Source organism: Pteropus vampyrus, unplaced genomic scaffold, assembly GCF_000151845.1.
Source record: "Pteropus vampyrus isolate Shadow unplaced genomic scaffold, Pvam_2.0 Scaffold24, whole genome shotgun sequence".
Taxonomy (NCBI): Eukaryota; Metazoa; Chordata; class Mammalia; order Chiroptera; family Pteropodidae; genus Pteropus; species Pteropus vampyrus.
This window is the reverse complement of record NW_011888805.1, coordinates 134,436-147,989: the sequence shown is the minus strand read 5'-3', so window position 1 is coordinate 147,989 and position 13,554 is coordinate 134,436. Positions and strand designations below refer to the sequence as shown.

Genomic DNA, 13,554 nt, shown 5'->3' with positions numbered 1-13,554 from the left:
TTGCAAATTTGTAATGAAATACAAAGGAATTAATAAGTCTCACTTTATATGCAAATTTAAAATAATATAAGTCACCCCAAATTGAAATTCACCAGGGAGTCCTTAAATTTAAAATTGCTTAAGCCAACTGAACTGTACCTATATTTATGTTCTTATCACACAGCAGTGCCATCTCAGTTGGTAAGAAAATTGGCGCCCATGAATCTTTTCTCAATATTGTGGGAACCATATTCTTGTAAAATGCACCAGAATTTCAGCCTGTGATTATAGGCATAATTTATGCTGGCTTTTATTTTTCAATATTTATTCCTATATGTTAAAAATATTTTTAAATCAATAACTTTGGAGTAGAAGTCTTATGTGATAAGAAAACATTATGTCCACATTACTATGCTTTTGCTTTTCATACTTAGAAGCAAATACACTCCAATGATTGTAGATTTATGTGTCCCAAGAATGCATCAATCCTATTTAACATTTATTCCCATGAGGAAATTAATCTTGAAATATTTGAGGTTTTAATTTTACAGAGCCCCCCAAAAATATTTTCAAAAAACTAAAACTATCTTGAACTTGGCATAGCGAAAAATAGATTAGAGCTTTAAGAAATGATATAAATAATAAAGTGAAAACTGGATAAGAATTTTCAACTGCTAAGGTGGGATCTTGAATAAATTCTGCAATATAATGAGAAGCTATTAGAATTAGTGATTCAAGGACGTAGCAGAAGTAAACTGCCATATTCTTTGTATCATCGTGGGTATAAATAATACAATTTACTTGGACAACTGAAGATTGATAAATGTCTAAACGCTTTTAGTAAAGATTCCTTAAGGGGTTATTAATGTCATAAGGTGACAATTTTGAAGTGTGTGACTGTAATAAAGCTAACATATCTTGGTACCGAAAAGCAATTATTGTTATTATTGCCAAAAGATAAAAGAACAGGGCACAGATGAACGCCTTAGATTTCTTAAAACTGTCTACATTAGGAAGAATTTTTAAGTTCCTTAAAGATATGGAACATGTTTGTTTAACTATCCTGACTGATGAGTTCACACATACATATCAACTGAGGTAGCTTATCTGACATAACACCTTACCATTTAAGAGCCTTTATAGCTGTGTGGTTTTCTAAACTCTCCCTAGCAATATATAAAAGGAAAAAATAAGAGCAGTGATTTAGCTGTGTCTTTATTCTTCACCTTTTGGCTAAAAGACTGGGAAGAAAGTTCAGTATTCTGGAGAATCTCCATTTCCTGAATCCTCCAACTACTAGCCGAAAAAACATCCCAGGTCCTCTCTTCCTCTCTGTCTTCTCATGCAAATCCGATATTTTTAAAACACTTATGCATAAAAATTATAAGAATATTAATCAAATGGATTAATAGAATGAGCCAGAAAGAATAATCTTTTTTCTTCCTAGTTTAATCATATATTTCCCTTTCACTATAATGCAAACTTAGATTTTCATTTTTAAAATATAGAGTTATCTGCAAATGTGCTCACCAAAATATTAACGAAAGAAAAGAAGAGTTAAGGGTAGTTATCTTTGTGTTGTGGAGCTAAAGGTAACTTTCATTTTCTGCTTTATACTTCTCAATTTTTAGCAGGGAACAGATATTACTTTTATAATCAGGAAAAAAGTTCCTATAATTTTGAAAAAAAATTAACACTTGATTATTCATATTTACATTTTCCATGGCCAATTTTCATCTAAAATGATTTAGGCCACCTAAAATATTCATATAATGTATGTTGTCATGAATTACTTTTACTAATAACAAAATATGATTAAATATATGTGCTATAAAAAACTTTTTAAATAAGTTCTGAAAATAAATATTAAAAACTTGGCATAATTAACATGAATTGAAATTTCACTAAAATAAAACTTTGAAATTCCTGGAGTTGAGCAACATGTAAATTTTTAGTTTTTGCGAATTTCAGATTTGGGCCTGAGAGTGATATAAACCTAAGTGCTTAATGAAACCCCTGATATTTCTTCTTCTGTACTATAAACTTAAAACTTCCTATCCTTAGAGCTGTCATTTCTGCAATAGCCATTTAGCTCACCAGAGCTCCTCTTATACACAGATGTCCTTACCCTGCCTTCACCTGTGGCTTCCTTCAACTGCACTTCCACTTTGACTTTCTGGTTTGACCTTTTAAATTCCAGAAACCAGAGAGAAAACTAAAGAATAATTATTGTGTTTTAATAATTAATGGAATTGTGAACAACATTCTTTGCTGATAGAGTATACAAATCTGCATACATGTTAAATTCTCTCAGAGGAAACATTCAAGCAGGAGACCACTTAAAATGTGTTACTTAGTACAAAGTAAAAAAAATCCTTTCTTTTGTCTTTGAAAGTTCTTACCTCATCAAATCCAGCAGCTTGTAAATCTTGAAGCATCTGTGGATTAACTTCTGAAGTATTCCGGCTTGTTTCATTGGCAAATGGTTGTAGAGAGTTTCGAATTTCCAACAAGGCTTTATGATGAGTCCCAAATTTAGGTGGATTTCTGACTTGTCGAGGATCTTCAATTGACATTTTATTCACGTTATGCTCAGCTTTAATGGCATCGGATGGTTTGGATAAATTCCTAAGGGATTCCCGAATTTCTTGCAACATCTGCCGGCTGCTGCCAGTATAGTTACTGGCAGGAAAGGTCTTAGGCCTCATTTGTCTATATCCTTCTGGCTTTTCACTCCTCTTCATGAAAATATCTATATATATAACCCACACACAAGACTTCTGTAAGAGCTACTTGATAGATTCAGAGGCTTCTTGAGAAAAACTGAAAAAGATCCTTTGCAGAAGTTCGCAGGAATATTAAAATTCTTTACAATTTAAATAATTAACCCTATAAAAGAAAAAGATAAGTAAAAGCTATAAAGTGATTAACTGATAATGCAGTATCATGAATTAGGGGGGGAATTCCACTCATGTAGGAGTTAGAGTCCTAGGTTATAGTTCTGGCTCCACTATGGACTACTCTATGACAGAAACAAGTTAGTTAACCTATCTGTGCCTATTTCCTAATCCATAAAATTACCTCAAGTAGTGGTTATGATGATAAAAAATAATTTCAAGAGTGCTTTAGTAAGCATATAAAATTTATACAAATGCAAGGGATTACTAAGTGAATAATTAATACAACGGGCAACCTCTCATCAACTTCACCTAGCAGCTCCAATTTTAGATTTTACAAATTAGACTTCGAGAATAAGATTTCGTTAGAAAAAGGAGTATTGTTGCTTTAAAAAGGTCTTTAATCCACTAGCCTTTACTCTTCAAAAACAGATACCTAGGTTTACTGCCCAAACTGTGGACTGGGACTCTAGAGACAGTACACTTATTAATAATGGGATGGAGAAAAGACCTCTGAGGACGACATGCCCTATTCTTCATTTAATGCATAAATGTACATCCAAAGTCTACTTACATGTCCTCACTGATAGAAAATCACTAACTCAAGAAAGCCATTCCATTTGTAATCTACACAAACTGAGAAATGTTTTCTTTATGTAGAGCATCATGAAACCTCACTCAGTGCATGCTGACAGCCTGTTACTGGGCTGATGCTAAACAACTTTGCCTATACCCTTAGCTAACTATCCGAACAGCTCTGTGAGGTAGGTTTACTATCTCTACTTTGTAGATGAGGAAACTGAGGTTCAGAAGTAAAATAGTTTGTAAGTGGTATACTAGGATGTGAAACATTGATAATTTGATAATTATCATCTACTGGGAGCCTACTTCTGTTCTCATTAGCATAATCACCACTCCTGTTACATAAAGATGTCTATAGACAGATATAGATATCTCCTTGTCACTTAGGTACCAGCCCTGTTTCCTCAAAGACCCTTCCCTGGTCACCTAATTACCCTGTTTTACTTTTCTTAAACGTTCTTATCACTATCTAAAATGATTTCACTTGTTTTCTTGTTTATCGTCTATCTCCCCTCACTGAAATAAAGCTCCCTGAGAGGAGAGGACCTTATTTGTCTCTTAACCACTGTCTGTGCACCACCTGTATCAGAACCTGGACCACAGTGAGTACTCAATGAACTCATGTGTCGAACAAATGAAATAGACACGTGTCTCCTAAACATCCCCAGTTCCTTTAGCTGTTCCCTAATTCTAGTTATGCTCTTTTGGATACACTCTAGTTTGACCAAAAAAAAAAAAAAAAAAAAAAAGGCACAGCACTTATAATGGAAAAACAAAAAAATTATTCAAGTACTTGTTAATTATTAGCAATGTGGACTTGGGTATTTAATTCTCTCAACAACTGTCTTCTAAGGGACAAAATGGTTGGAGTAACAAGATTTACCTTGTTACCTTGAACAAGGTCTAAGACAAACAATGCAATACAATTAAAGAAACAGACACATAAGTGCCTGAAGATGTAGGATGTTTCTTGCAACACTATCTATAAAAGCAAAAGATTACATCAATCTAGATGCTCATCAATAATTTTTCCAGTAATTCATAGTATATTTATATGTGATGAAGCAGCTGTTAAAAAGAATGATGCAGTTCTTTCTAAATGTACTGACATGAATAAATATATTCTTAAGTAAAAAAGGCAAGCTTCAAAACACTACATATTAAATAAAGCCATTTTCTACTTTAAAATTAGATTCTGGTGATGGTTGTAGAGCTCCGTAAATATACTAAAAACCACTGAACTGTATACTTTAAATGAGTAAACTTCATTGTATAAATGATATCTTAGAGCTGTTAAAGTAAGCCTTCAGTTCTTAAAATATTTATGAACATTACTTATATGTACACATACATAAATATCTGCAGCAGGCCTGAGACAGGATAAATTCCTGAAGCAGACCACCAGAGGCAGTTTCCTGATGACTTCACCTCAATTATCAGTACTCTCACGGTACAATTGCTGAATTAGTTACAAATCGATCAAATTCTACTTAATATGCACATTTCCCCATTTTGTAAAAACAAATATGATGAAGTTTGTCATTGTGTTACTGAAAATTACACATAATCTGTCTATAATATAACCCGATCTACTGATAATTACTTCATATATGAAATTAGGACAGCTTGTGCTTTCATGAAAAAAGATGGACCCTAATGATAAGTATTTTTCCCCCTAAGCCTTCTCAAAATATTAATAGCTTACTAATGAATTTTTCTAGATTTAACATTTAGCTCACCAGTCTAAAATTGGCAGAATTCACCTTCTCGCCCTTTTTGAAGTGAAGATATTTTCTATTTCTGGTTCTGGAACCTATCATTTCTCCACGATGAAGGATTCACAATAGTGGTTGTGTGATCTCACATGTTCTCTTAGTATTTGGGTTGCCTTTCATTTGTAGCAGCTAGGCATTCTTTTAGTATCTTATGAGTTTCAACTGCTAGCTAACCATCATTTTGTTATTCTTCCCATTTCCAAGATCATTCTTGGTAGAGAAGGGGAAAAAAAAAAGCATAGTTTTGCTTCTGTCAGGATACAGCATTTCCTTCCATGCCCCTAAGAGAGGACCTGGTAAGCAGCAGGCTGTGCAAAAAAATCTGTTGAACTAATAAATGCAGGTGACTCATCCTTTCTTTTTACTCTTAAGAAAATATAATGCTGGGTGTTTTTCTAATTATAAAAAGATGCATTCTTATTAAAAACTTCCAATACTATATAACTATGTAAAGTAGAAGTCCCTAGTAATTCACTTCCCTCAACAGAGATAATCAGCTGTTGTAGGCTAAATAATGGCATCCCAAAAAGATATCCATCTCCTAACCCCTGGGATCCACAAATGTTATCTTATTTGGAAAAGGGGACTTTGAAGATGTCTTCAATGACCATGCAGGTCATATTTTGAGATGGTAGCTCCACCAAATGGAGGGAATGTGGGTCCCTAAGCCACTGGATGGCTTACTACTGACCCCCACTGGACTTTGTGTGAACAAGATAGGAATCTATTAAGTCATCGATATTTTATTTTATTTATTTTAAACCACAAAAAGGCCTAATATTATTGTGGAAGTAAACAGAGACTAACCCAAACAAGAAGAGTCTATTTATTCAGAGCTTGTTATGTCAAGGGAGTCAGCCGCCGTCACTTGTGTTGGCAGAGAATCAAAGGCAGGCAGGGAAGTGGAAAAAATTTATACGTAGAAAAAAAAGGAGAAGGATTCAGGTGTGCCCTGATAGTAGGTTGCTGCCAGAAGAAAGCGGAGGCCAGCTAACTAGAAGCGGGCACCCTATGGAGAGCACATTTGGCTTTCTCTGGTTGGTCTGGAGTTGAAAGCTGGCACTTACTGACCAAGACCTGACTGTGTGGGCCTATTACTACTGAGGCACTGGTTAGAGTTCTGTTTTCATATATGGTGTGGCCGTGGCCTATCTGTCTCTCATTATCCTAATACCTAGAAGCAAGGTGCTGCTACAACAGAAAACTAATATTGAAGTGAAGTGCTGCTATAATGAAAACTTAATATATATTAGTGGTCAGGATGAGGGCTTCAAAAAAACTGATACTGGGGGCTAGAAAAACGGAGAACCATGTTTTACAGTGGCAAAATATTTGATATAGCTATTGCCTGTTATAACTTATATGGTGACAAAGAGCCTACTGAACTTGTTCTATGAAAAGTGAATCTTAGAAGTGAATGTTGGCTATTACTGGCTATTTGGCAAAATATTATAAATAAATGATAAGGTCAGGAAAGAAGCAGCTGATTTGCAAGCAGAAATAAAAAGAAACAGAAAGAGTTCAGAAATGTAAAGTTTTACAGGGCTGGAAAAGCAGCTTGCTTCTAGACTCCAAACAGGAGGAGATGGGATTAAAAGGCCTTGAGCACAGATGCCCACAGGAGCCTCTTAGCTAACTAAAGTACCTCAGTGGTAAAAATCACGAGGGTATGGCCTGCCTTCAAATAACCAACTAAGAAGAAAAATGGGAGTTCTCAAACCTTTGGATGAGGTTACTAACATATGTGAACTTTGGTTATGGTTACTGATACATGGAATTGACTGGATCTAAACACATCAGAGGCTTATAAACTTTAAGGAAACCATGTTTTGTTAACCATTCAAGCTCAAACTAAAATTTTGACTATTCAAAATTTGACAGCCTTGGGCATTCAACTTTTATTAGCAGTAATTTTGTTGAGAAAGATGCGCACCTTCCAAAGAAGGAATATCCCTGCAAAGCTCATACTTTATCTGTGGCAAAGGATGATATCTGAAAAACAATTCCTAGGAGGCCCTCGGAAAATAATGGCGAAGGGTCACAGAGAACGATGGATGAGAAAGTTCCTCCCAGATAATAGAATCAAAGTCCAATCAAGGACTCTCTCCTACCTCCAGGGCTGGTTGCTTTCACAAGATTTGCCTGCAAAAATTTCAAAATTACTATAGATCAAGAATTGCTGCTATCTCTCATTCTTCTCCTTTTCTAATAGTGGTGCTTATTTTGGCCCTCCCATCCTTGTTCTACCATTGTGTACTGTGGTGAGTGAGTGGGAAACTGAAAGGGAGAACAAAGATAACTTCACAGGTCTCTGGACCAAGAGGAGCCATATCCAGACCTGATGGAGAGATTACTGGACATAGGGACCACAGGACCTATGAAGATAGCTATTGCTACTTAGGGTCCAATATGCTATCAAAAAATAATATAATACTATGAATGTCTTTCTACTACAGTAAGGAGTATTTTCTTGATTCTAAGATGCATACTTTTCTCTATTCTAATATTTCTAAAATTGAGTATATCTTAAAAATCAAGATTAAAAAGTCTGCCAACTCCAAAGTAGCAAAGTTCTAAAATAGCAGACAATGCATATAGCTAAATAAATAAAAGGTGAAATTTCCTTGTCACTTCAACTGTATTATTTTCATTGGCAGCAAGCACTAGGTATGGTTGAATCTAGACCCTTGTTTAACGCTCAAAATGTACTCAAAAAGATTCCACTGTGATGTAGCATTACAGACTCAGAAACCGTTTGTCACCCAATTGGCAATGCAATTAAAGGCATAAACAATTGCCGAATGTAGACAAAATGACAGAATCCTCAAAGGTGAGAGAGGCTCTTATGAAGCACAAGCACTCAGACATGAAACATCTGTCAAAACGTTTTGAGTTATCTTCAGAAACATTAATTTTCAGCAGTAACTCACTCATCTAAGGGAAAAAACAAAACTAAGCAAAAGGAAGACAAAATCCTATATTCAATATGCCTCAAAATTATATACTCAGCCATAAAGACAAGAGGTTCAAGACAATTAACTAGGGTTATCAAAAGAAGTATGTCACCATGATGTTATGTGTTAACTACCCAAAGCCCAGAAGAGTCAGAAGAATCAGATTCTGAATGTGAATAAAGCTGAGATTCCATCCTGACTAAAAAAAAAAAAAAAAAAAAGTATGCAATTGAATGATTAAATGTATGCTACTAAAGGTTAATAACAACTATATTTATTTTCTTTCTCGTGAAAAATTCTTAATAGATGGTTTGCTTTAGACTTAACAGTGTCTCAAAACTGAAAATATGACAATTCAGCCTTATCTTTTTAAACAACTATATACTGAATTACAACATGTGGATGTACCATAATTTATCTGTTCCCTACTACAAGGCATTTAGGTTGTTTCCAATTTTTTTGCTATTATAAATAATGGTAAAATTCTAGTTCTAAGGGTGGGTGGTGAGTTCATGGAAGTTCATTTTATTATCATTCATAGCTTACATGTGTATAATATATTCCTTGTACATATCAAAATTAGATAATAAAAAAAATACTGCAATAAAAATTCTTGTGCACACACCATCAAGCATTTCCCTTAAGATAAATTCCCAGAAGTGGAATTGCTGGGTCAGAGAATGCATACTTAAAATTCTGATACTTATTGTCAGATTGCCTCGCAGAATGGTGTGCTAATTTACAACCCCTCCGACAAGGTATGCTCAACACTGACATTAACAAATCTAAGTAATCTTTGTTAATACAACTTGTAAAAATTCAAAATAAGTAAAGAGACGTTTTAAAAGAACTCTACAAGGCAAAACAGTTTACCTCTTTAACCCATGCTACAGGTGCCAGACCAGTCTTCCTAATAAACCCTTCTGTTCATGTCACTCCCTATTCTGAACATTCAATGATTCCTTTAACTTAGTGGTTGAAGAAAGAGCTCTGGAGTCAAACGATAGGAATCCCAGTTCTACCACTAACTAGCTGTGTGATCTCAGCAAGCTGTGCTTCGGTTCCTTCATCTTCAAATGTGGGCAATAATGATCCTACTTAATTGGGTTATTTTGAGAGTCAAATAACTTTAATATGTGTTAAATGTATTAGAATAAGTGTTTAGAATAAGTGATCAAGAAATGTTGTTATCTTACTTCTTTCCACTATCTTACCCAGACCTCCCACTCTCCCTGTGTACCTTATACCCTAACCAAGCCAAATTACTTGTTCTCAGCTAACATACCTTGTGCTTTTCTATTTTCATGCCCTTACTCATCCTGTTTATTCTTCTTGGGAGAGCTCCTGCCATATTGCTTGTTGAAACTACACCCAACCTTTAAGTTGCCAAACGCCTCTTTCACGAAGCTTTCATTAAACTGTTGTTATCCCTTTTCTCTGAACTCCAGGTGCACTTTACATGATCAAATAAAATTTGGTTTTGCCCTATTCTTGTACTTGCCTTATTTTTCCTACCAGATTACAGAGTCACAAATCATAAAGTGAGGGGTGTGTGTGTGTGTATTTGTTTCTTCCTCTCCCCAGATAAGGAAATGGATCCAGAAAGGGAAAGTGGCCTGCCTAAGGTCATGTGGCCAGCTAGCGGTTGTGCTAGGAATGGACTCTACACATCCAGAATCAGCCTAAGGCTCTTTTTATCATACCTACATCTTGAGTTTCCCAAGAGCAGGGTCAGGATTCACTCATTCTTTGAAAGCACACTTAAATTGGTTGGACTGAATAGACAAAAATCTCCACTACTTTGAACATTCAGATCTTCATCAAATATGCAAATGTCAGTAAATCTAAACAAATATTGTTGGTATCTTGTCCAACTTAGGTACAAACAGGTATCATTACATAAAAAGATTTCAGAGTATTACCTTGGGTTGAAATAGGTTTATAAAAAAGATGGCCTGTCTCAATGCTGACTAAATCAGTTACAACAGCAACAGTAATATGCACTGCTTCTTTCTTAGCAGCATAGTCATAGTTGTTTAGACAGCAATATTCAAGAAATCTCTGCAAAACGACATTTTCTTCAATTTGCTTTCTAAGAATGAACTAATCAAAAGTGAGGACAATCACTGTATTTTATCTTCATGCGAAAAATCAGCTCCATGTCTACTTGATAAAAATGTTGTTCGATGATGAAATAATTTTTGTGGTCTACAAAAATCCCCCACTAATCTAAATCTAACATCTAGAATAAAAACTAAATAACCAGAATTGGAACTGTTCCAAGGCCATATTTATATAGAACATCAAGGACTAGCATTAAAAACAAAAACTCAACCTATAGAAGGAAATCCAGATGATATCATACCCAAAAAAATGTAGCAGAAATATTTTATTTGCTTTTAGGGAGTGGCAAGACATGTTCAATAAATATTCAAGCATGGAAAGACTGCACCTTTCCCAGTAAGTACCATGATCTAGTTTCTTGCAGTAGCAGCTGATCAGAGGAACACAATGCTACTTCTTTCACTGTTAAATCAGTCAAATTCCTCCACTGCCTTAGGGAATCAACTAGCCTATTTTACTTGTCTGTCAACTTACTAAAGAAATAACTTTAGTTAAATCACAGAAGTAGGTATCTTAGCAGAGAACATTTATTCTAATTATAATAAATAATTATATTCCTACCTTTTCTTCTTCATGGAGGAAATTTGATAAAGATTTTTAATCTTCCATAAATAATCCATAAAGGCCTGACCTCAGACATTCAAATCCATTTCCCAAACTGCAGTGGTACAATATTATTTGTGTGTGCGACTATATTTCTCGCTAGATTTATGAATAACTTCGACATAATGGCATACATTTTAAATCATATTAACATATAGGTCGACAAACATTAAACTTTCTTCCCTTAGAAAATAACAATTGCAGAATTCAGAGAATGGGGTTAAAGCAAGTCACCTGAGAGTCATTCTTAAAGATACAAGTTCTACTTGCAGTTCAATAATAAAGTGTTCCCTTCATTTTCTTTCCTTCCTTTTCTGTATTTCTATACACACTCCTACTCCATAAAGATCCCTCCATCTCTCCCACCCTTTCCAACTATGGACAGTAACCTAATATTAGAGTGGACTGTAAACAGAAATTCTCAGGATTTCTTCAAGGTGTATTCAGAATCAGGTCCCTCTAGGATGCAAAGAACAGGAGCTCTTTGACTGCAATTTTCCTTCAAAACCACCTTGCGCTTTCCTTCCTTCCTACACGGTTAACCCTGCGTGTTGCAGACAGGGGCGGAGGTCGGAGACAATCGCCGCAAGGCCTCCAGTAAGGCAGGCTCTTCCCACCCTAACCTGCACCTCCAAGGCCGCAAAGCCTGGGGTTCTTCATCCAGCCCCGAGCACGGCCAACCCTCGCTTCCCCAGGGCAGGGCTCATCTCAAGTCCACGCAACCAGCCAAGATAGGCCCGCACCGGGCCAGGTCGGCCTGCCCGTCCGCAGCAGCCCCTGGAGCCCCGCCAGCGGGGACGGGCGTGGGCCCGGGCGGCCACCGCCCCGCCAACTCGGGCTCCGATGGAGAGAGTGAGCCCCACCCGTTACGCCAGCCCCAGACCTACCTGCAACAGAGTGCGGGTCTCCTGGACAGCGACCGCGGGCCGGAGGGCGGGCGCCGACGCGATCGGAGCCCCTCCCAGGGACCCCAAGTATTCCCGAAGGGGAAAGGCGGGGAGAGACGCTGGGGGGGCTGCCACGGGCCAGCGCGGCCCGTCGCGAAGGTCGCGGGGACCTGGCTCTCCCCTTAGCACTAGGCCGCGGTCGCTGCCGCCATTTTGCCTTCCACTCGGTGTCGCCGCCGCCGCACTCCGCTACAGGTTTCCCGGATGTGGGCATTTCCCGGCGTCGCTTGCGCGGGCTGAAGACTGGGGGCTTCTGCCCTTCTGGCCGCCTGGCGAGAGCGCCGCCTGCGGCCTCCCGCCCTCCGCCCGTTCCTCTGCGCCTTCGCGAGCGTTGCCTCGCGTCGCCCCCGCCTGACGCTGTCCCGATGACTAGCCCGGGTGGATAGGACCAAGCTCTCGCCCGCCCAAGCCCACGCATCTACTTAAGTCTCTCTTTTTCTAATTAAGCTCTTTCTTTGGACGGATATAGAATAAAGATGAGCATCTTAATGAGTTGCTCTTTGAAACGTCGTTGTGGGCATCAGGCTTCGGGATTTCTAGCGGCTTTGAAATAAATTAATTTTTACTTAGCACTCTTTACCCCGGTAAATCCATGAGTTTTAAGTATTTTCTGAATCAGTCAGATAATCTTGAACCAAGGAAGATTAACGGAGTTGAGAGATTTTTATCTGTCAACCAAATCGATAGAAGAGAAAGTCATTATTGCTATAATTGGAATAACGATGACCGTGAGAAGAGGTTTCATTTTTTTTTTGTTAAATTGAATTGGAAATTTGGGGTGGACTCATTGGGTTCATAATGTTTATAAAGAGCGCTTTTGCTAATTATGCTTCTTGAAAATATATGCAGTCGGTATTTTCAAATATCCCCTTCCGTAATTTCCTACTAGAGGCTATTAACATTTTTTTTGAATTAACTTTTTTTCGCTATTAAATTAGTTACTGTCTACTGTATCCAGAATGTGAAAACCTCTGTTAAAAGATTACATTCTAAGAGCACTTGGTTAAAAATCTGTGTTCCACAAGCACAGTTTGTAGGAGAGGATCTGACCCAAGGTGGGTCTCTTAAAAGCCCTAGGTCTTAACTTTCCTTCTGTGGGAGACTAAGTAATCTCCAGGGTCCCTTTCAGCCTCAAAATTATATGAATTAGATGAATCTAATATGTTCACATGCCTGCTTGCTCTTTCCAGCATTATGTATATGGAATAGCATATTACCCCTAGAGTCTTATCACCTCTATCACCAACACATGGAACTTCTTCGCTTAAGTTTCTCAATGAAGCGTAAAGGGGAATATCTCCATAGACCACCGTCTTTGGGAAAATTCCTAGATAATTCAAGGAGCTTGGTGAATTGCCCTTTTTAAGACAAGGAGGTTTACTCTTGTGAAGTAGAGGGACAGACAGAAGGGCAGAGAAAGGAGAGGAGTAATCAGGAGAGAACTAACAACTTACAAGGTGAAAACCTTGCTAGAGGTGCTGAACTTCTGAGAATGGCAATATCTGCCATTGCATTTGAAGAGCTTTGTATTGCTGTGATGGAAAACCCTTCAGCTTTCTCAGTTCTTCAGTGCTTCATAGCAGTGGTATTTTTTGGTTTCGTTTTGTTTTTTATCAACATATGTAGGGTCAAAGTTCATGCTTGGGTGACTAGAAACCTGCAGCACATGTGGAAGAAGTATGGAGACCAGTTG

The 13,554-nt window shown here is 37.3% G+C and overlaps 1 protein-coding gene across 1 annotated transcript in view; it reads right to left on the bottom strand.

Annotated features, from left to right (window-relative positions):
* LATS1 (large tumor suppressor kinase 1) overlaps positions 1-12,196 on the bottom strand; it is a 52,186-nt gene extending 39,990 nt beyond the window's left edge. The window contains exons 1-2 of the mRNA XM_011356097.2: positions 11,802-12,196; positions 2,382-2,868 (exon numbers count right to left, since the gene is read on the bottom strand). Of these exons, the coding sequence (XP_011354399.1) occupies positions 2,382-2,723 (342 nt within the window). The 5' untranslated portion in view covers positions 2,724-2,868; positions 11,802-12,196. The remainder of the gene's footprint in view (positions 1-2,381; positions 2,869-11,801) is intronic.
* Positions 12,197-13,554: the final 1,358 nt, after the last annotated feature.